General features: G+C 42.6%; 1 protein-coding gene across 2 annotated transcripts in view; it reads left to right on the forward strand.

Moving 5' to 3' along the window:
* WLS (Wnt ligand secretion mediator) overlaps positions 1–21,992 on the forward strand; it is a 131,127-nt gene that overhangs the window by 83,021 nt on the left and 26,114 nt on the right. The window contains exons 9-12 of one of the 2 annotated variants that reach the window (XM_017532182.2): positions 979–1,122; positions 2,340–2,423; positions 9,020–9,173; positions 20,655–21,505. In XM_017532182.2, coding sequence (XP_017387671.1) covers positions 979–1,122; positions 2,340–2,423; positions 9,020–9,173; positions 20,655–20,764 — 492 coding nt within the window. In that variant the 3' untranslated portion in view covers positions 20,765–21,505. Of the gene's footprint in view, positions 1–978; positions 1,123–2,339; positions 2,424–9,019; positions 9,174–20,654; positions 21,506–21,992 lie in introns of those variants that run through there. The other variant, XM_017532178.2, reaches the window with a different exon arrangement.

Here is a 21,992-nt window from a genome sequence, read left to right on the forward strand (position 1 = left end):
AAAAAAAAAAAAAAAAAAAAAAAAAAAAAAAAAAAAAAAAAAAAAAAAAAAAAAAAAAGTAGGCAATTTGGGTAGAGTTGTAACAGAAAGGAGTTGGGATCAGGTCACCAGCCTTCCAAGGAAGCTTTATGCTACCCCAAGCCTTGATGGTTCTCAGATCGGCTCCAATGGCAGGTCTCAATCTCCCTAGCAGGTCTCAAGTATACTGGGAGCAACCCAGACTCCCACTTGTGCTGTGTATGTCCTTCAATCCCCATTCCGTTGGATGAGATTTTCTGTGGTGACAAGATTGCAAGTAGTCCTTCATCCCTCGTTGTACTTCAAGACCTTTAAGCCCATGCCCAGGGCTCCTGCACTGAGCTGCTGCAGAGAGCCCCACGTATCACCTCTTCAGTTATGCCACAGCATCTCAACCTAATTCTTACAAAACACCAAAGACCAGCCCAGTGGTTTCCAAACACAGTCATTCCTGATGTCCTAGCCCTCAAGTATGATTCCATATATCTGGGAAAAACTGATTCCATATATCTGGGATGGGGCCTGGAGATCTATATTTGAATTCTTCTGGTGATTTTAATGTGGTTTTTCATCTAATCCCTATTAAGTGGTCAATATATGCTTTATTAGTACTTTTCAAATTTATTGTGCATACAAATCTCCTGGGGACCTGATTAAAAGGCAGATTATGCTTCATTAGGTCTAGGGTAGGCCCTGGACTCTTCATACCTAACAAGCAAGACACCATGTCTTTTCTTACTTGGTTTAGAAAGCAGTATTGAACACCTCCCTCTGTGGTACTGTTGTGTCAAGAAACCCATCACTGCATTAGAATGCCAGGTTTTAATATTTTATCCCCTTGAACATTTTCTACATATTTGGAGACAAAACAAGTTTTGCCAGCAGATCTGGGGAGAAGTGCCTGGACCCGCTTATCTTGCCCTTGGCTAGCCTGTTGTTTCCTTTACTGGACACCGCCAGATGGCCTTCATTATCGTGGCTGGAATCTGCCTCTGCCTCTACTTCCTGTTTCTATGCTTCATGGTATTTCAGGTGTTTCGGAACATCAGTGGGAAGCAGTCCAGCCTGCCAGCTATGAGCAAAGTCCGGCGGCTACACTATGAGGTGGGCAAATTTCTTGGCTCGCTCTAGAACTGATGTTTGCTTGATCTTTCCGCTTGATGTGTAAACACACACACCCCAGAGATAGAAAGCCTGTACTTTGAAATACACTTTGAGAGGTTCTCATGTGTGATCTCTGGGCAAAATTAGAGACCAAATCTTACTCTGAGAAGCATCTAGCTGGCCTGTCTAAATCTTGGTGTTTTCTGTGGTACAAATGTGTTTCCATTCCCAGTAAGGAGTAAACTTGTTCAGCCGGTTCTTCAACCTGGTGATGGAATGTAGGTGCATACTAGATGGAGATTGGACTATGGCACAATTGGAATTTGGTTGGGATGAGGCTTTAGTCAAAGTTCTGTCCCAGGATCAACCCTGTCCTGTAATTAAACAGGGGTTAGCCCAGGTGATTTGATTTCCAGACTCTTAACAGCCCATGTTCCCCTGAAATATCCAGCAGGTGCTCAGACAGAGTTCAGTAATCTCTGTTTATAGATTATGTTCCTCATTCAAGAGAAAGACTTAACATCCTCAAATCCCCAGTGCAGGCAACACATCCTTGATTTTTCAGGGATTCCTTGGGTTCATGCCTAAGTGGCTGTTCTTGGAGAAACAAGCCTAATTCCAGTATGAAAAGAGAAGCAGAAACTACAGAACCTCAGAGTTTTTATATGCAGTAGATCTGCACATAAGAGCCTTGAATAATAAGCCTCCCTCCTTGAAACACAGGTTCTCTTAAACCCTGCTCTCAGGAAACCACGGGCACTTTCTAAGGCTTGCCTGTCTCCAGAGCTGGAGTGACATGAGAAAATTCAACCAAATCCACTTCATGTTGATTAATATGCACATTTCTTTTTGTTCACTGGAGCAGAATTTTATTACAACCACAGAAAACTTGGATTTGGTAACTTTGAACCCTTGCAGAGAAGCATAACCAGCTTAGCAGGGAAATTAGCAGCCTCATGACGTGTTGTGAATATAATTTGCCAGGCTCTCGTGTCACCGCTTTATGAGTGATAACAACATAGGAAATATTTGACCCAAGAAATTTTCAGCCACACTTACCTCTGCAGGAGAAATATTACTATGGAAAATCATGTTACTGTCATTCTTAGGCATTTGGTTTTACAGATTTCTTTAAAAATAAGCTTTTTATAGATTTACTTAGTGAGAAAAGGGTTGGTAACTGATGGAGTATTAAACTACTCTCTCTTTTCTAATAGGGGCTAATTTTTAGATTCAAGTTCCTCATGCTTATCACCTTGGCCTGTGCTGCCATGACTGTCATCTTCTTCATCGTTAGTCAGGTAAGTAGACCCTGAGCTGTTAAGGTGAGAATGTCTCTGGAGAGGTTCCTCTGCCCTGCACAGAAATTCTATAGAGCTACTGAGGAAAGGAGCAGAGAGGACATAATTCTGGACAGCTGGTCAAGCCATATTTTTCTGGGTCTTGATATCACCTGGCCAAATGAATTAAAGTTTCTCTTTCCATAAAACCTTGTAGGAGATAAAAGTTGCTAAATAAAGTAAAAGCCTGTAGCCAGATTGAAGGACACATTTTATTTACTTATGAGAATAAACTTAGGAAGCCTTGTAGCTCAACACTGACAAGCATAAGTTTGATTCTGTTTTTAATCTTGCATTAACATAGATCCTTATACAGTCCATCAGCTACTCTTTGTAATAATTATATTGCCACAAATATGAAACATAATTCAAAAGTCCCTTTGATAGCATCTTGTCTTTCCACTGATTATTTCCAAAACTCAAAATTGTGCTATAGTTGAAAATCTCAATAACGATAATAATTTAAAAATATTCGTAACTTGTTTTGAAGGGTGGAAAGTACTGTTTAACTCTAATGTATCTATTATTCATTTGAGCATCACAAAAATCCTACGAGGTAAGTAGGGCAGGAATTGTTATCCTAGCTTGCTAGAATATGATATTTAATAGCTTTAGAGAAAGTTTTCATTTATGCTGTTTTCTAGCTGGTTAGGACTGTGGATGGATTACTTAACAGTTCTAAGGTTTAATTTTATTATCTGCAAAATAAATATAACAATAGACCCACAGAAAGCTGCTGTGATGATCACAGGAAGTAATATTTACAAAGAGGGATGCATTCGGAGAAATGCATCGTTATGTGAGTTCCTCATAATAGAGTGTACTTACACAAACCTGGATGGTGTAACCTACTACCTACCTAGGCTGTATGGTGTAGCCTATTGCTCCTAGGCTGCAAACCTGTACAGCTGTTCCTGTACTGACTGCTGTAGGCGATTGTAACACAATGGCAAGTATTTGTATATTTCAAACATCTAAACATAGAAAAATACAGTAAAAATATCGTATTATAATCTTACAGGACCACTGTATATGTGATCTGTTGTTGACTGAGCCATCATCGTGCACCCAAATGTAATTAGCAGAGCCCGTGGCACATTTGTAAGTGTGAATATCTGTATTCTGAATAGCAAGAAAACTGAATGTCTTTCTTGCCAAAAGACATACAGTAAGCTAGAGAGATCAGAACCCATTCTTTCCGACCCTTTTGCCAGTGCTTTGTCATTTAGCCAAAATAGAGGATTTCAGCAGTGCAGATAGTGCCTTAGGACATGACTCGCTCCATTCTGCTAGCAAGTTTCCCTAGTACAGGGAAAGCTGTATATGGACCCCTTTAGCAACCTGATGAAGGCTGCGAGTCTCCTCTTAGAATGTTTTCAAATGAGTAACATAAAATACTTTGAATTTCAAAGGGAATCATCTCTATATATTATACGTAATACATATTTACAGTGAAACATGTTACAGGTATATTGCAGATTTATATTTACAACTGTAATTGATGTGAAAATATCATAATGTCTATTGAAAATATCACAGATAGTACTAATACTACAGGGATTTTTCTCCATCCATAATTGAAGTAAATACTATCTTTCAGTTAGAGACTAGTGAAAATAAAGATATAATTTTTTTCTATTCTAATTTATGGACCCTTTGAATTCCATTGAAGGACACCCAAGGGGACCCCAAGTTTGGAGCCTCTAGAGCCCTGCTGTTGGCTGTGTCACGGGGGAGTATTAGTGTTGCTAACTCTGCCGAGGCTGAAATGAACGTGGAAAAAATAAAACTGATACACATGTTTGTCTTCATAAGTCCTGTTCATCACATCTGCTTTGACCTATAACACTGCTGTGTTTGTATCAGGTTGTTTGTTTATTAAACCTTGGAAACTTCACTTTCCACTCCACTTGCAGTAAAACTATTTCAAACTCTGAAAGAGTTTTTTATTCTACCAGCGAAGGCTCACACATTCATATTCAAACAAGAGTGGGAGGCCTGACTTCTCCCGTGGCAGTTCCCTACTATGACCAACATGCTTTTCAGTTCCTCCAGTCCCTCAGGAGCGTACGGTGACATTTGACACAGCCAGGTCTGCAAGGCTGACAGGGCACGGAGCACAGAGAAACAGAATCTCAAGGAGGATGGGTTGAGGCATAAAAGGCAATTTCGAGATATGTTTTCAGGAAGGCAGAAAGAAAGGACACTTTCGGTCTTAAGGCCTCACACAGGTCCTTCTGCTGGTTTGGGAAGCTGACGTCATTCTCCCACACTGTCTCATGTATGTCTGGTCTCTGCGGAGTTCCTTCTACCTGAAGCAGCTGCATGTTGCCAAGATTTAACCTTGTACATGTTTAATTAGTGTACTTCTTAAAGCAAAGGAAGCCATCTTGCAAGGAGCATAGTTTGTGGCTTTTCTTTAGAGAAAAAGATTAATATTCCATTGCCCCAGGATTTTCTAATACAGCTTCAGCCTGTGGCTGGCTTTTAATATCTGCTGCGACAGTCTGCCCAGAGTGGATTTCAACTCGGAGGGGGTAGCAATGAGGCCTTTTGAATTCCATTAGCTCCTCACATTCCTCCTGCTGGGTTTTTTTTTAAAGATTTATTTATAGACATCTAAGACGTTTTCCGGCACAACTCTCAGTGTCCCAGGTACTGTATTAATATAGTCATCAGAGGATTTATTTTTTAATGTCATTTTGGAATGTCAGAGCAATGAGCTCACCTGAAAGGAAACCTATTGGGTAACTTTTTGAAATGGATCCCAGCCTTAGGTAAAAGGAATGTATTAAAACCCCCATTATACTCCCAGGCTTGCTGTGGGAGAGCTTGCATTTAAGCCTCATGAAATATAATGCGAGAGGATCTCACCAGGATATTGAAGCTCTGAAGCCAGGAATGAAAGGCGACGGGAAGCTGTGGAATGCAGTGACCTTGAGGCTTTGTAGCTGGGTACTGAGGTGCAGTCTTTTAATGCCTGCCATTTTAATGGCCTCAGTCATAGCAACCAAGAGATGGTACATCGCAGTCTGGTATTTCAGCCCCTTCCCTCTGGAAAAGAAAGAGGCGTTCCATTTAGAGGTGGCGGCAGTAGGGAACAGAAGTGCAGTGCAGGGGAGAAGGTCACCGACCTTCATTAAGGGGACCCCCAGGTGCCTGACATTCAGGTCAAGCCACATGCAGCAAACTCCCAGAGAGCCTGTCCCCAGCTCTTTTGTGTGTGTGTGATCACTTCATTCTGTTACTTACAGAGGAAATGTTTCCGGTAAGAGAGCCTGTGTCTGGGATTTGGAAATCTTGTTGTTAAGTGGAATGTTGGTTGTCAAGACTACTGGGTGTAAAGGGATTTGACCTTCACTTGGCTCCAGGGGTATAATTGGGTGGTTTCACACAAAAGTAAATTGTTCAAATGTAAAATCAGGAAAAACAGGGACTTTTAGAAATAAGACTTATGCAGAGGGTGAGATTTGGGGATTTTTTTGTGTGTGTGGAGGGGTGGTTTTGGCGGGGGAGGGCCAGGGCTACCTGATTTTTCTCTCAAAGTTAAAAGGCAGAGACTATTATCTCTGTCTTGGCATTAGAAAGATTTTGGCTATACAAGCCCTGCTCTGTTGAGGCTGCTCATTGTGATACATGTTGGTGGGAATGTGCTCAGAGCTGAGGATGTCTGAGGCATGAATAATTGGGAGAGGAGAGGGAAAAACAATCCAGTCACCAAACAGTGGAGTCCCACTATCTATACTGTTTATTTCTGCGTTTCAGCGCTTTGCCCACAGCAGGCAACACCACATTTGCAGATTGCACACTCAGTAGTATGTGTAATTCTGCAACTCCACTTTAAACAATGTGCATGTGTCCCAGAGCAAGTATGAGATGAGAGCATGAGTCTGATATTTCCTGTCAGGCTTAATTCTTGTGTGCCTCTCATGCTATGGGGATCTCAATCCAGTGGTGCTACTGTAAATTTTTATTTTGTTTATATATCTAGTTTATTTATGCCATACATTACTATGTCCAGGATATACAGTGTCTACAGATTTGAATACACATACAAACCTGTGTATGTATGCTCTATTAGTAATGTATATTATGGGCAATGAAGTGAATTTCCAAAGGAAATTTGACCTTACGCAATCGTTGCTTCATGTTCTACCTTCAGAGACCAACCCCAATTTAAGATAACATTCCTACCCTGTGTTGTATAATGGTTAAGGATACCTTCTTTCGGAGTAAGAGCCGTGACTTTCTGGCTGAGCAATCCTGGGCAAGATATTGCATCTCTCTGTGCCACAATTTACCTGTGTGTTGAATGGAAATATTACCTACCTACCTCACAGCCTTGTTATTAAGACTAAAGAATGTGTTTCATGTAAAGTGTTTAGTATTGTGTCTGGCACATCGTTAGCATTATATAAATGTTTATCCTTGTTATGAATATAAAGGAATCTTAGCTTTGCAAATATTTGTGTTAGCCAGTTATTTTAAATGATTATAACAGAAAGCAATACTTTAAATGAATATGTAACGCTTGTCACACATTGGCATCTCCTCTCACTTTCAAAGTCAATTATTATGACTTACTGTGGACTGCAATACTTTCTCTTTACTTTTCAGTCAGGTACTTATTAAGAGTGGCTGTTTACATCTCCACTTTCTACCTCCATGTATTTGCCGTGGAGTCCCTATATATGCCTATACTTTCACCTCTGTTCATTCAACATACATCTGTTGAGCACCACTGTGTACCAGGCATGCAGGTTGGTGTTTTCTTAGATGGGTCGGTCATGTCAACCCTACCAAGAATCAATGCCACTAAAATAGTCAATACTATTTCCAACTTCTGTCCCAGGCAGTAGGGTCTCTTACTAGCCCTTCCCTGAGCTGAAATGTCCACTGCCTTAAGAGAGTAGAAGAGATGCCATATTGCCATATTCTATCTTGCAGCTAGGATGGGTGACAGCCTAGCCTCCCCTCCTTAATCACATACAGAAATCTGTGTTATGACAGCAGGTACATGTGTTTCTGGAAACTATCTTAATGCTTTCTTTTCTTTTCCATTATATGCAATAAAAATCATCATAAGATGCTCTAAGTGATATAGTTTTTATAAAGCTATTACATTCTTCATTTAAAAGCAAGAAGAGTGACATTTGGAGACATTTCTAAGAAGTCCTAAGCAGCTTGAATGCTGGTATATTGTCCTAAAATTAGTAATGGTTATGAAATCCTTCTTTGCCAAAAAACACTTCTGGGCATTTTATATAAAATGCATTGTTTTCCAAAATAAATAAGAGTTCATAATAGTGGTTTGTTTATGAGTCACAAAAAATGAAAAATTATGTATCACCAATGCCAAACTAAAAGTAGTAAGCCTATAATTGGTCAATGTGGTTAACTGTCACACCGGGTCTTTCAAAAGAAAATATCTATACTTAGACCTTAATTTGGCCTAGGGCCCCAGCGGGTTATGGATTATACAGAAGATACCGAATGAACACAGACCCGCTGTATCCTAAACAGGCAATGAAATTCACCTGCTTGTTAAAGGCCTTAACATTTCAATCTAGCCTGCCATCTTACAATTTAAAAGTGGTTCCTAGAGATGGTTTATACAACACAGCCTTGTTCAGCTGTCAAAGGAACGTTTTTCCAATGCTTTCTTCGGTTTCCATTTTAAGTGTCCTGTAGCAAGCAGAAGTGGTCAAAATCATTTCATTTTTCTCAGAGCTGGCACAAATTAGTCATTCAGCTCAGCAACTCTGTTGACAGTTCTTAGTGTAATCCATATATCTTTAGGCAGCCCTTAAGACAATTACCAAGTTATTAACACAGACAAAAGCAGCTTCAAAACATCTCTTGCAGAATTTCAAAGCATATGAAAGCTTCATAATTATCTTCATGAGTGGCTTACTTCGAGGAACATTATAGAAATAACTAAGATTTACTGAGTGTTTACTGTATGCCAGGCAGTTTCTAGAAATATTTTTACTTAATTCTCTTCAGTAACCTTCAAGCTTTTATTTTACCCTTAAGGACACTGAACTTCTGAAGTCTGGATTCTTCATCTTACTTGTCTTACATTAAGCTGAATGAGTGGTAGGCACTGGATTTGAATTAATTTATGGTGCATCAGACCCCAAAGACATGGCAGCAAAGGAAAGAGAACTGGTCTCTGCCTGCAGGGAATTTACATCTAGCTGGGAAGACAGACAGCAGAGGAGAAATTATAATTGTGATTAAGTGTTGGGCTCAGACACAGTTTGTTTAACTTAGGAATAGCAATGAATTGCTGTTTATGGGAAGAGACACTCCCCAGGTGATACTAATATGTAACCAAGGTAAGAACCACTGATTGTGCCTGACACAGAGAACCTTCAGTTGATCTTAATATATACTGAAATGATTCAGATTAAAAGCTGGAGTCTTACATGGCAATTCACTTTTCTCATATGTTGAAGAGACTTGGTTTTCCTGCTGGTTGGTTCCTTTGTTAGTGTTATGTTTCTTCTGTTTCTTCTCTGTTTCAATTGAGTATCACCATCCTTTCTCCATAGGTAACGGAAGGCCATTGGAAATGGGGCGGCGTCACAGTCCAAGTGAACAGTGCCTTTTTCACGGGCATCTACGGAATGTGGAACCTGTACGTCTTTGCTCTGATGTTCTTGTATGCACCATCCCATAAAAACTATGGGGAAGACCAGTCCAATGGTGAGTTTCTGTCTCTTTAGCACAGCGTAAGTCAGGATAAATAGGCTTCTGTCTTTACAAGATTTAAATGACTAAAGCTCTGAAATCCCAGTTCAACTTTCCAGTACACTCTTTACACTGGGAGACAGTGAATGAGCATCCAGGGGACTCAGGGCTGTAAGACCAAAAGCTCACACAAGCCAGATCTTTCCTTAAGTTCTATTTTTAAATTTCTAAAATACATTGAGAATATTGCATTCTAGTCTAAAATATGTCTTGATTTTAGTACAAGAATCAAATTTGCTTCCCTTACATTTTTTAGCACACTTGAGTGATGTATGTATAAACCAATAGCTGTTCTCTTGTCCCCAGAATCTTCCTGTCCTTTAGTGCTGGTGTGTGCTCCCTTTTTACGTCTTATAATCACAGAGCACTGAGACTTCGCTGCTGCAAGTTGCCTTAGAGAATCCAGTCATTTTATAGATGAAGAAACTGAGGCCTAGAGAAGGGAAGATCCTGCCCGGTGTTTCTTCACTAGCCACAGCAGAGGAGAATGATCAACACTGTCTAGGCCAGTTAGCTGTCAACAGGTAGCAGGTGGCCTGATAAACAACTGATCTAATAGATCCCTTTTCTATTTGGCTCCAGCCTTATTCTTTATTCCTTCTTTTTTTACACCTGCTTTACTCTACCCATATCCTTGCTATTCCCCAAACACCAGATGCCCTTTCTCAAATTAGTGCTCTAGTGCATTTCACTCTGCCTTGCAGTGGAAACCAGGGCAGCAGCCCCCCAGAAGCAAAGGCTGGGCTCACTTTTGGGAAGTACTCTGAGTGTGTGTTGCATGAGTGGATTGCACATTCTGCCTCCATCTGGGTCGAGTGAAACTCTACTCATGTTTTGGGCCCAGTCAAAAGGTAGCATCATCTTTAACACCTATTCCTAGTTACCCCAATTAGAATCCAGCAAATCACATTCAATGGAATATTGTTTCCGTGAAATGTTGATAAATTTAGGTAGTCAAACACATTTGAGAATGATAGGGTTGATCGGCATGAATAGGGCTTTTCACTGTAAGACATCTTAATGCCTTTAGTGCATTAATTTGTACTGTCAGTCTTTAAAAGGGGTAGGGGTAACAGCATTTTCCAAAATTATTCGATCATTTGGCCCTGGAACCCTTTCCTAAGGCAGTGCATCTCTTGAAACTATGTCCTAAGGAACATGCCTGGGGGATCGTCAGTCTACTTTCCACATGGCATTCATTGTGTAGAGTGGCAGATGAGTCGTCTGTGCCTTTATGTTCCTGCTGGATCATCGACTCCTTCAGGGCAAAGACTAGTTCTTAAGGATACTTTTAAAATGTTGAGTGAATTAACGCTTTAGAAATAAGGGTTATATATTAGCATTCAACTGATCTTGTGGGGAGAAGGGATGGGGGTAGTAGAGAGATGGAGATGAAGAGGAGCAGGAGAGGAAGGCATCTGTGCTAGGAGTCAAGGGATGTGGAATGGTCTCAGCCGCTGTCTGTCTTCATCCCGTATTTGCCACATCCATGTGAGAGCACGCTGGACATGAGATTCCCTCACCCTTGACCTCTTTGGAGTAGACATATGGTCACAATCAGTTTCAAGCCCATCTCTGGTCTGAGGTGAGAATACAGAGTGTTTACTTACCCCCTGCCCAACTCTGGTTTGACTGTTTTGCTAGAAGGCTTGTGAGCTAGGCAGTCTTCTGCTTCCTTTCCATTTCTGTCACTCGGTGTTTTTACTGTACAAGTGGAAAATGGGATCATGTAGCCTCTGAAGCAGTGGACACCCACAATGTCAGCAGCAAGGGCTGCCAGGCTTGTGGACAAGAATCTTGATTTCATTCCATGGTCATCCTGTGGGACGTTGAAGGAAGCCATGTGGTCTTGTCCTTCATGTGAGTAGAGTTTCTGCCTTCCAGGGAAATACCATTTAAAGTAATGGCTGGACTTTCTGGATGATGGAATAATAATACCAGTGGGAAATAATTATCAAGTACTGACAGTGTGCCATAGCACTTTATGTACATAAATTCTTTTGGTTGGTTTTTTTCTGTGTGACTTTTGGCAAACCACTTAACCCTCTGTGCACCACTGCTCCCAAATGTAAGTGATCTCTTAAAGTCCTTTTGAACTTTGAATTTCTATGGTTAAGCTGGGTACAATGGCTCACATCTGTAGTCCTAGCACTTTGGGAGGCCAAGGTTGGAGGATTGCTTGAGCTCAGAAGGTTGAGGCCACCAGCCTGGGCAATATAGTGAAACCCCATCTCTACCAGAAACAAAATTAGCCAGGCATGGTGGTGTGCACCTGTAGTCCCAGCTATTCAGGAGGCTGAGGCAGAAGGATCCCTTGAGCCCAAAGAGTTTGAGGCTGCAGTAAGCCATGACTGCACCACTGTACTCCAGTCTGGACGATAGAGGGAGACCCTATCTAAAAAAAAAAAAGAAGAAAAGAAGAAAATTGTGGTTGTCTTTCTTCCTGTTAGCAAGGAAGGGGCAGAAGAATACCTCTTGCTAGTAAGTGGCAGCCCAGGCAGTGATAGCTGTCATAGGTAAGGGATTTCCAAACACTGGTGACAATGTGTCCAATTTTAACACTGTTCAGCAAGTGGGAGCCCAGAGCCGTGGCCAACCCTGCAGAGGCAGGAAGACTGTGTACCACCCTGTTGGACAGATTCTTGAGCTTTGAGCCAGGTGTTAGGCAGCTCCCATCAGGACTTCCTACCCTACACAATAGCCACTCTCCTAGGCTTGAAACCTTGCAATTGAGAAAAACACTTGACTCTCCCTCATCAGAGTTTTTCATTGAAGACAGCTTGATTCGTAATTTCATGGAAAGCTTGCAGATCTCAACAAGAGGTCATATCCCCTGAATCTTTTGCTAAGGGGGTGTTTTTAAATGTTCACAGTTGTTTTGGTTTGTCACTATAACTGGGATGTGCCTTTGGCATTTAGTGTCCAGAATCTAGGGGATGCTATTAAATGTTCAATAGGCAAAAAAGGCTCTTGTCATGAAGAAATGTCCTGTCTGAAATGCCAGTAGAACCCCTGTTGGAAAACATTCTTCAAGCAGTTTAGCAGGCAGACTCTTTGGGGACCATATGTTGATCCTAAACACAAAAGTTATAAGATTTAGCAGTTCCCCTTTGGTAACATGATCAGCTGTGACTTCCCAGCAGCCCCATGAGCCCCTGGCAGCTTGTGAGCCCTTCACTTTCCTGCATGGTACTGTGACCTTGTGCATTTGAAAGGAGTCTCTTCCACCTTGAGCACTGTGCTCATTTTTCTTCTCTATTTTATTTCATTGCTCATCTCTTCATCTGCTACTACATCATACAATGTATCCTAGGAATTGTGGAGTGTTTCGTGAGATTTGAAGTTTCTTGGAAAGACCTAGTTTGGAATATTCCATAGAAACCTCAAAGATGAACTCTCAGAAGGAAGGATACATGTGTTTTTACATTCTCTGAGTCTCTGGATGGCATTCCTTCTCCTCCCCCAGTATTCCCATGCTCCGTTTTCATTCTCTTGGGAAGTTTTTTGGCTTTGGCCTTTCTTTCTCTATTTCTTTCTCTCCTTTGCTTTAAAGCTTCAGAGCTAGGAATTCAGATCTCTTGCTACAGTGAGTGGATCCCAGGTGTGTGGGGCTTCTAGCCTTTGTTAGATGGATCCTAGATGGAGCACAGGCAAGCAGTTTCTGATGCCAAAGGTGATAAGAAAGGGGAAAGAATCTTTGATGGAGGTGATTTGGTATGTGAGTTGGAGGGACATGCCAAGTGTCAGAAGGAGATAGAAGTGGGTAGGAAGGAAATGGAAGCATCAAGCATTTCAACATAGAATTTTTCTTCTCTCTTTTAGTCATGGAATGGAGAAGAACAAAGTAGGCCACAGGTTCAAGACAAGGTCACTTTCCAAAGAGCATTTTCTCACATATTTCTGTTTCTCTTTCATAGTATGGATCAGAAAGTGACCCTTTACAAGTGAACCACCGAGCACCCCAATACTTAGCTCATACTTCATACTGAAGTTCCTTAGTACTTAGCTTTGTGCCATCTTGGATGAGATGGAGTGAAGTGAAGCTCAAAAAAGTGACAGAGACATAGTCCTTGCTCTCAAGGAGCCTTTAGCCTGATCTGGAGGACAGGATTTCCTCACCTACCTCTTGAAAGATGGCAGGACAACTCCAAGCTGGAGTGTTTTCACTAGCAAATAGGTGCTGTGGGAGTGTGGCTCAACATTCTTTATAGCTACAGGCTTTCATGGACTTCCCTGGGTTTCTTCCTACTGGTTGATGGACCATAGTGGCAGTGAATGTACAAACTCATTCACATTAATCATTTTATTTATATGTACATAGAATTTTATGTGTAATCATTTTATGCATATATGTGTCTATGTGAGTATACACCCACACACATGTGCTCATGTGCACATATATGTTTTTTAATTTAGCAAAGATATTTTAGTTACCTTTTCAAGGAATGCTTACATATTCTGCCCCGCTGCTGCTGCTGCCTCTTCATGACAGTTGTTCTTTTTACCTGTGACCATAACCAATCTGTGAATCATTCTGGAAGTCCTTCCAGGTGGAAATGAATTGCAGCAGGCTAAGGTGAACTCTCTTCTCTGAGCAAAAATACCATCTCCCAGGGCTCAAGCAGCAAAGCCCTGCACACATGAAAAACTGTCCAAACCCACTCAACCACAACTCAGATGGGAATAAAAAGCTGGAGCTGCTTCTGAAGTCAGACAATTCTTGGTAATAGCTTTGGTTTTTCTGTTCTTTGGTCTATAAAATTCTTGTCAGAATGTTTTAAAAAAAGAAGTGAGACACAGAACTCCCAACTAGACGACTGTGGCAGAGGGAACACAAGACGCCCTCACTGCCACCATTGCCTCCTGTTTCTGTTCACGCCAAGCATCTTCTGGCGAATACAGCCACTCTGCCGGGAGCAACAGCGGCAGCGCTGGTTCCGTGTCTTGGCAGCTAGCTACCGTGTGACATCAGTTTTACTTCTGGAGGCTTCTGGGGTCTCCTCTTCTTGTTTCACAGGAAAGATGGCTTTGGCTTTTGTTGCTTCAGTAAAGGGTCGGATTAAGTCCTGAGGCCCTGACAGTGGTCACCCCCTTTTATGGAAGCCATCCCCAGTTGTACGTTAGATGATCTGCCCATGGCCAGCCAGGCTTCTTGATATCTGTGAGCACTGATGGGATTGGTCTTGTCACACAGGCCGGACCCAGACCCTAAAGCAGATCTTGAAAGCCTTTCCCCATTCCCCATTGAAGGTGGGAACCAAGTGACAGACCTTCACCAGCCTGACACCCCTTGCCCAGCCATTTGTAGTCAGGTATCTTCTGGCCCTGCCTCTCCCAGGGCTGTGGCTCTGCCAGTGACCTGCCCTTTCCTGGCTCAGTCAATTAAAATCATTTTTTCTGAGTCTTAGAATTCCTGTCACCCCACCATGATAGGGGCATCTCAGTTACCTTCTCGGGAAGAACCTTCAGCTTCCTAAAGGTGTAAGTTTGCTAGAGTTGTGATACGAATACCACAGACTGGGTGTCCTAAAAAGCAGAAGCTTACTTTCTCACAGTTCTGGAGGTTAGAGTCCGAGATCAAGGTATCACCAACGTTGGTTTCTTCTGAGGCCTCTCTCCCTGGCTTGTAGATGGATACTTTCTCCCTGTGTATTCACATGGTCTTCCCTCTGCGTATATCTATATTCTCATCTCCTTTTCTCTCAAAGAACACCAGTCTTTTGGAGTAGGGCCCACCCCAAGTGACCTCATTTTTAACTTAATTTCTTCTCTAAGAAGGCCCTGTCTCTAAACACAGTTACATTTTGGGGTTCTAGGGGTTAGAACTTCAACAGATGAATTTGAGAGTTTGGGGGAGATGCGGTTCAGCCTATGACACTAAGATTTTACCCCAAAACTAATAAGCTTTATTGTGTTCTTCTCCCACTTGTAGTTGCTGTCTGGCAGTAAGTATCAGGAGGTGCTTTGGGGGTCCAGGGGCAATGGCTCACTCCAAGCCTGGAATACATGACCTCTGGGGTTGACAGGGACAGAGAGATTACTGGGCCCAGGGCTCCTAACCCTGTCCACCAAAGCACGCTACCCCATTTCCCAGAAGGGATCCTCAAAGCTGAGCTATCCCAAGGCACACTTGTTTTCTAGCTGAGGGTGTGCCCCTAAATGCTGGTGGGGACCTGGCCATGCAGAGCACAGAGGAGCCGCACTTGCCTGCACCAGGCAAATCTTTGCTGGGTGTGTTTTTTTTGTTTTTTTTGTTTTTTTTTTTTTTTTTTGAGACAGAGTTTCACTCTGTAGCCCAGACTGGAGTGCAATGACGCGTTCTTGGCTCACTGCAACCTCCACCTCCCGGGTTCAAGCAATTCTGCTGCCTCAGCCTCCGAAGTAGCTGGGATTACAGGTGCACACCACCACACCATTCTGTATTTTTAGTAGAGTTGTGGTTTCTCTGTGTTGGTCAGGCTGGTCTTAAGCTCCTGACCTCAGATGATCTGCCTGCCTCGGCCTCCCAAAGTGCTGGAATTGCAGGTGTGTGAGCCACTGTGCCTGGCCTTTGTGGGTGTTTTGAGCACTTACTATATACCACATACTATCCTGGGTACTTACTTTCTTTAAAACAACAACAACAAAGAATAAACCTACCATTCATCATTTTCTAATGATTTTTTTCTTCTTGTTGAGTTAAGATCTTACTGTGTCGCCCAGGTTGGTCTCCAGCTCCTGGGCTCAAGTGATCTTCCTGCCTCTGCCTCCCAAAGTGCTGGGATTACAGGTGTGAGCCACTGCACCAGCCACAGTATTTTATTTTTTAACATAACAATCACATTAACACCAAAAATGTAAGTAGACATACTCTTAAACAACAGTCCTTTGCATGAAAATAATTTGGCTTTACAAATACTACACTTTCTTGTTTTTCTCATTCTGCTGTGAACTAGAGACTTCATTCCAAAAAGTGATCATCTCAGCTTAGCTTTGAAGGTGAATAGGAGAGAGGTTGTTGTGGGCCTAGGGAAAATTCCACAAAAAAGGATAGAGCCATGAGTGTTATGGAAAGAACATAAGCTTTGGAGGTAGACACAGATGGTTTGGAGTCTCGGCTCCAGCACACATTGTGTATGACCTTGAGGACAAATACGAGCTCATGGTGTGGGACCTCCCTGGCTTTCGCACTTGGGCAGTGACGTGTTAATTTGCAAGGTAGCCATGAGGATGGAAGTAGGTAGTCCTTATTAATATTAGAAGACCTCTGGCCGGACCTCCGATCTCTCCTGGAATCTGTAATACAACCTCAGAATGAGTGTAGCAGTTGTCATTTTATTGAAGTGAGCACAGATACACAAATGATTGTCATTAAGATGCTGCAGTCCCGTGAAGCTGTCTCCAGTGCATGTGGCTTTCTTCGTCCTCATTAGGCATTCCAGACAGTTACAACCAAACAGCAGCCACACACCTGTGGATGTGACTCCACACATATGGATACATCGCTGTAGTCCATTAAGATGAAATCTGTGCCAGAGATGGGCCTCATTTCACAAGGTTAGGAAGACATAAACCTTCATCTAATTGTTAATGAGCTGTGATGAATTGACATCATAACCAAGGAGAGAAATTTACTGCAAACTGAAGCATTCTTTTCTTTTTTTTCACTCTTTTTCACCCCAATAAGACGCATGTCACATTTTCAGAAGGGTTTTTTCTTGTCTTAGATGGGAAGAGACTTTGAGCATGTTTGTGCACTGAGCAGCAGGCGCCAAGAGAGGGGGAGACTAACAGATGGAGCAAGACCTTGGCAGAGGTAGGAGGTGATGGAATTAGGAGGCAAGTGGAGGGATCTCCACTCCTGCTATGTTACTGCCATATTCACAGCCATTCCCCAAGGGAGAACAGTTGGCCTTCAAGGTACAATCAAATCACATGGGAAACATAGAGTCCCATTGATCTGGATCCTCATCCAGCACAGTAGAGAAATTAATTATGCCACAGTAGCTTCACAACATACAAGGAAATACAGGGCATGCTCAGCCCCTCACAGTGCATATGGCCAATACTCAAAAATAACAGCTCTCCTGTCAGCACACTGATTTCTATGCTATAAATTTATTAGATACAAAAGCAAAGTTAATATGCCAAACAATTTATTCAAATTATTGTACGTGTGGTTTTTAGTTTTGTTTTATTTTTGAGACATTCTGTCACCTAGGCTGGAGTGCAGTGGCATGATCTTGACTCAATGCAACTTCACCTTCCGGGGTCAAGCAGTTCTCCTCTTTGTGGTTCATATGAATTTTAGGATTGTTTTCAATTTCTGGGAAGATTGTCATTGCTATTTTGATAGGGATTGCGTTGAATGTGTAGATTGCTTTGGGTGGTGTGGTTATTTTCACAATATTAATTCTTCCAATCTATGAACATGGATGCCTTTCCATTATTTTACGTTCTCTTTGAGTTTTCAGAGTGTTTGTAGTTGTTCTTTTTTTTTTTTTTTTTTGAGATGGAGTCTTGCTCTGTCACCCAGGCTGGAGTGCAGTGGCACAATCTCAGCTCACTGGAACTTCTGCTTCTCGGGTTCAAGGGGTTCTTCTGTAGCTGGGACTACAGGTGCATGCCACCACACTTGGCTAATTTTTGTATTTTTAATACAGGCAGGGTTTTGCTATGTTGGCCAAGCTGGTTCGAACTCCTCACCTCAAGGGATCTGCCTGTCTCGGCCTCTCAAAGTGCTGGGATTACAGGTGTGAGCCACTGTGCCTGCCGTATGTGGATATTTTTAACTGTGATGCGCTGCATGGGGACTTCATACTTCACTGGCAGTCTCATTGGCTGCTGGAAACTTGAATGTATAAGAAGAGGCAGCAGAACCCAAAAGATGAGAGTCTACATCCTGGCACCTATTTCTTTGGTTTGAATCCCACATCACTATTTAGCAGCTTGGGCCTTGGGCAAGTTACTTAGCCTCTCTGTGCCTCAGTTTCTTCATCAACAGAATGCAAGTGCTGGTAATAGTGCCTGTGTCTGAGGACTGCTATGAGAGCTAAGTGCATTACTACTTGTACAGCATTTAGAACTGTGCCAGGCATGTGATATGCACTGTAACATAGGTATTCGTTTAAATAAAGAAGCCAAAGCAATTTTGGCGGTTTCTTCAAGTGATCTGGAGGATCATACACATATTCTAGAATCTGCTAATTGGAGTCATATTTTAAGTTTAAAGAATTAACATCTTTGGTTCAAAGCCTGAGTAGGATTCTTCTCTAGCATCTATTTCTAAGAAGTCCCCAGGGAAAGGGATTCCTTAGGTAAAGGGTTATGAGTGCTAATAGGTCCACTGGGGTGGTCAGGACTCTCTTTGAAATTTTGATGACTCACATAGACATGCAGATCATGAAACTGGCTTTGGAGTTTTGATGGCTAGCCCAGATATGCAAATCCAGAAATAGCTTTGACCGAGAAATGTGAGGCTTATACTGTTTGTGCTTGACTGCAGTGTGGACCGGACGTCGCAGCAGTGAGAATACAAGTTATTGGTCTGGGAGAAGTTGCTCATTGTACAAGCAGTGGTTTAGCTTGGCCCAAAGTAGCCCAGCTAAAGCCTCTCACCAGCCTTACTTGGCATCTATGCTCTGGCTTGAGGGCAGATGAATGTAGATGTGCTGGAGTCTGGACTGATGCCCCTTTAATCTCTACCCGTAGTCCTGTGGATTAGACTCTTGCCAAAACAGCCCCAAATACCTTCAGCAGTCTGCTGCAGCAGCCAGCGAGCCTGCTTCTGAGACCAGGGAAGCTCTTGGGTAGAGAGCTATAGGCTGGCATTTACTAATAGGATTGCTGTGCAGCCACATAGAAATGGTTTTACAAGGAGAAACGAGGACTGTGTGGCACACATGAAGGGAAGCAGCCAAGCAGCCTGCTGGGCCAGTGGGTGGGAGGGACCTCTGGGGTTCTAAGGCCATCAGATTCATTGACACCCAGCAGTTCTTAAATTAGTGATATTAGTCCTAAGGTAGGGCCAAGGCTTCTTCTAAGTTATGATACGGCATTTCCATGGAAAACAGCATTTAGTTACTTAATTCTATGCCTTAAATTAGAAAAACTTCCGTTCCCGAAAACATGAAATCAAATGATATGTGCACAATATAAAAATCACTGACACAAGTTTAACTTTCTGTTCCCCAGTACCCCCTCCACAAACACACGTGCACACATGCGCCCCCACACACAATTGAACTGAGCGTGGTTACGTTTTCCATTTTCTCTTTGTTAGTTACACATTCACTTAATTGTCTTATGGCAGGTGACAGGCTATTCGAGGTGTAACTTAGAGAATTTTTTTTCCCTGCTCATTTAGAAAAGTTCAGATTATTTCATTTTAGCAGCACGCTGCCCACTGATAAGGAGTTCAGAACACTTGGGGCAATCCTGAGGGCAGCAGGAAATTCACAGCACGTTTCTGGCACTTTTTTTCCCCTGGAGAATAAAGCCCCCTCATTGTTTGTAGATGTGTTAGATAGGGTTCCTTGCGCAATCTGTGGATAGATATAGGCAGATCTTATTGCCTCCACACGATATAGCGATACAGCTGCTTTATAGTTTATTTTTTTAGAGTCGTAGTCTCACTGTCACCCAGGCTGGAGTGCAGTGGCGCACTCTAGAATCCCTGTGCTCGAGTGATCCTCCTGCCTCAGCCTCCTGAGTATAGCCGAGGTTACAAGTGTGAGTTACTGCACCCAGGTAATTAAAACAACAGTGTTTTAGAGGCAGGGTCTCGCTTGTTGCCCAAGCTGATCTTAAACTACTGGTTTCAAGCAATCCTCCTACCTCTGCTTCCTGTGTAGGTGTGACTGCAGGCCTGGGCCATTGCACCTGGCTCCTGTTTTGTAAATTATTCACAGCAAATGTGTTGGTACCTTGCTGACCCATCCACTGGGAGGTGTTACACTGGTTTAGCCCATCACATGGGTCTTGGCATCAGACATTCCTTTGCAGCTTTCTCACGGGCCTGCCCCTCCACCTGGGGCAGTTACCTTGCCTACCTCCCAGCACCCTCATCCGTAAGGCTGGCACGTTCATAGTGCCTACTTCACAGGGCTCCTGCGAGGATTAAAGAAGATCACTTACAAAATGATTGGAATAGCATCAGGCACAAAGTAAACGTTCATTAAATGTTAATGATTGCTATGAATAATATCAGCAGTGAGCTGACTCATGTATCTTAATGACTGTTGTCTGGAAGCCAAAAATGGTATTTTTAAAAGTTCTGCAAAGTCCAAGTGAATAGGTTGGGAGTTAGCCCTTGTTCTGAATGTTGTATGCCCTGGGTTTCTCTGTGTGCTCAGAATCTGAAAGAGGGCTAACCTCAGGGCAGTTGTCCATGAGATGAACCCCAACTTGCTTCGCCTTCCTCCTTGAACACATCTAACACCGAAAACCCTGTTTCAGGCGATCTGGGTGTCCACAGTGGGGAAGAACTCCAGCTCACCACCACTATCACCCATGTGGACGGACCCACTGAGATCTACAAGTTGACCCGCAAGGAGGCCCAGGAGTAGGAGGCTGCAGCGCCCGGCTGGGACGGCCTCTCCACACCCCAGCTCCTCTAACTAGAGCGGGGAGCATGCCAGAGAGAGCTCAATGTATAAACGAATGCCTCGTGGCTCTTAGCTGTGGTTTCTTGGACCAGCGGCATGGACATTTGTCAGTTTGCCTTCTGACGGTAGCTTTTGGAGGAAGATTCCTGCAGCCACTAATGCATTATGTATGATAACAAAAACTCTGGTATGACACATTTTCTGTGATCTTTGTTAATTAGTGACATAGTAACATCTGTAGCAGGAGGTTAGTAAACCTCATGTGGTGGGTGGGGGGGCGGTGTATTCCTTGGGGGATGGTTTGGGCTGAATGGGGAGTGGAATATTTGACATTTTTCCTGTTTTAAATTCTAGGATAGATTTTAACATCCTTTGCAGTCCCAGTCCAAGGTAGGCTGGTGTCATAGTCTTCTCACTCCTAACCCATGACCACTGTTGTTTTCCTATTTATGTCACCAGGTAGCCTACTGAGTTAATATTTAAGTCGTCAGTAGATATGTGTCCCTATTTTTGTGGCATAGTATAAAATAACTGCATTTCATGAGAAGATCTATTCCACCAGGGATATTTCAGCTTTGAAACCAAATCTGTGTATCTAATACTGACCAGTCTGCTGGATGTGGGTTTTAAAAAATGTTTGCTAAACTACCCAAGTAGGATTTATTGTATTAAATGGCCTTTGGGTCTGAAAAGCTTTTTTAACCTCTTGCTTAAAACGTGTTTTATTTTGATAAGATACATCAAAAAGCCTCCAAAAGTATAGGTCCAATCATTTAAATAAACCTGTATATATATGCGGATGTGTATATGCATAGCCCCTCCTGCTGAAACTCACACATGCATGCAGAATATTTTCCAGGTTGCACCTAGGCGTGGGAGTTGATGGGGGAAATAGGTTTATGAAAACCCGAAATACTTTAACATCAAATCGAAGTGTTTGGGGATAATATGTATTTCTGGAGAAAGGGTCACATTTTCTGTCCTGTGTAGTTCGCCTCTTTAGGCTGGCGATGGATGCTTATATGTGTGACAATAAAGGCGGGAAACCATCATGCGCTTTAGAAGCAGAACCATCCCCTGCCTTATTCAGACCTCCCCCAGTAGCCTTTTTCATTGTCTTTTAACACTTGCACTGCAGGTAGTGGAGAGAAGGAACACCGTTTCCTGTTGAAGGTCTGTGATTTACCCC

This window comes from Cebus imitator, unplaced genomic scaffold (genome assembly GCF_001604975.1).
Source record: "Cebus imitator isolate Cc_AM_T3 unplaced genomic scaffold, Cebus_imitator-1.0 Scaffold3, whole genome shotgun sequence".
In the NCBI taxonomy this organism is placed as follows: Eukaryota; Metazoa; Chordata; class Mammalia; order Primates; family Cebidae; genus Cebus; species Cebus imitator.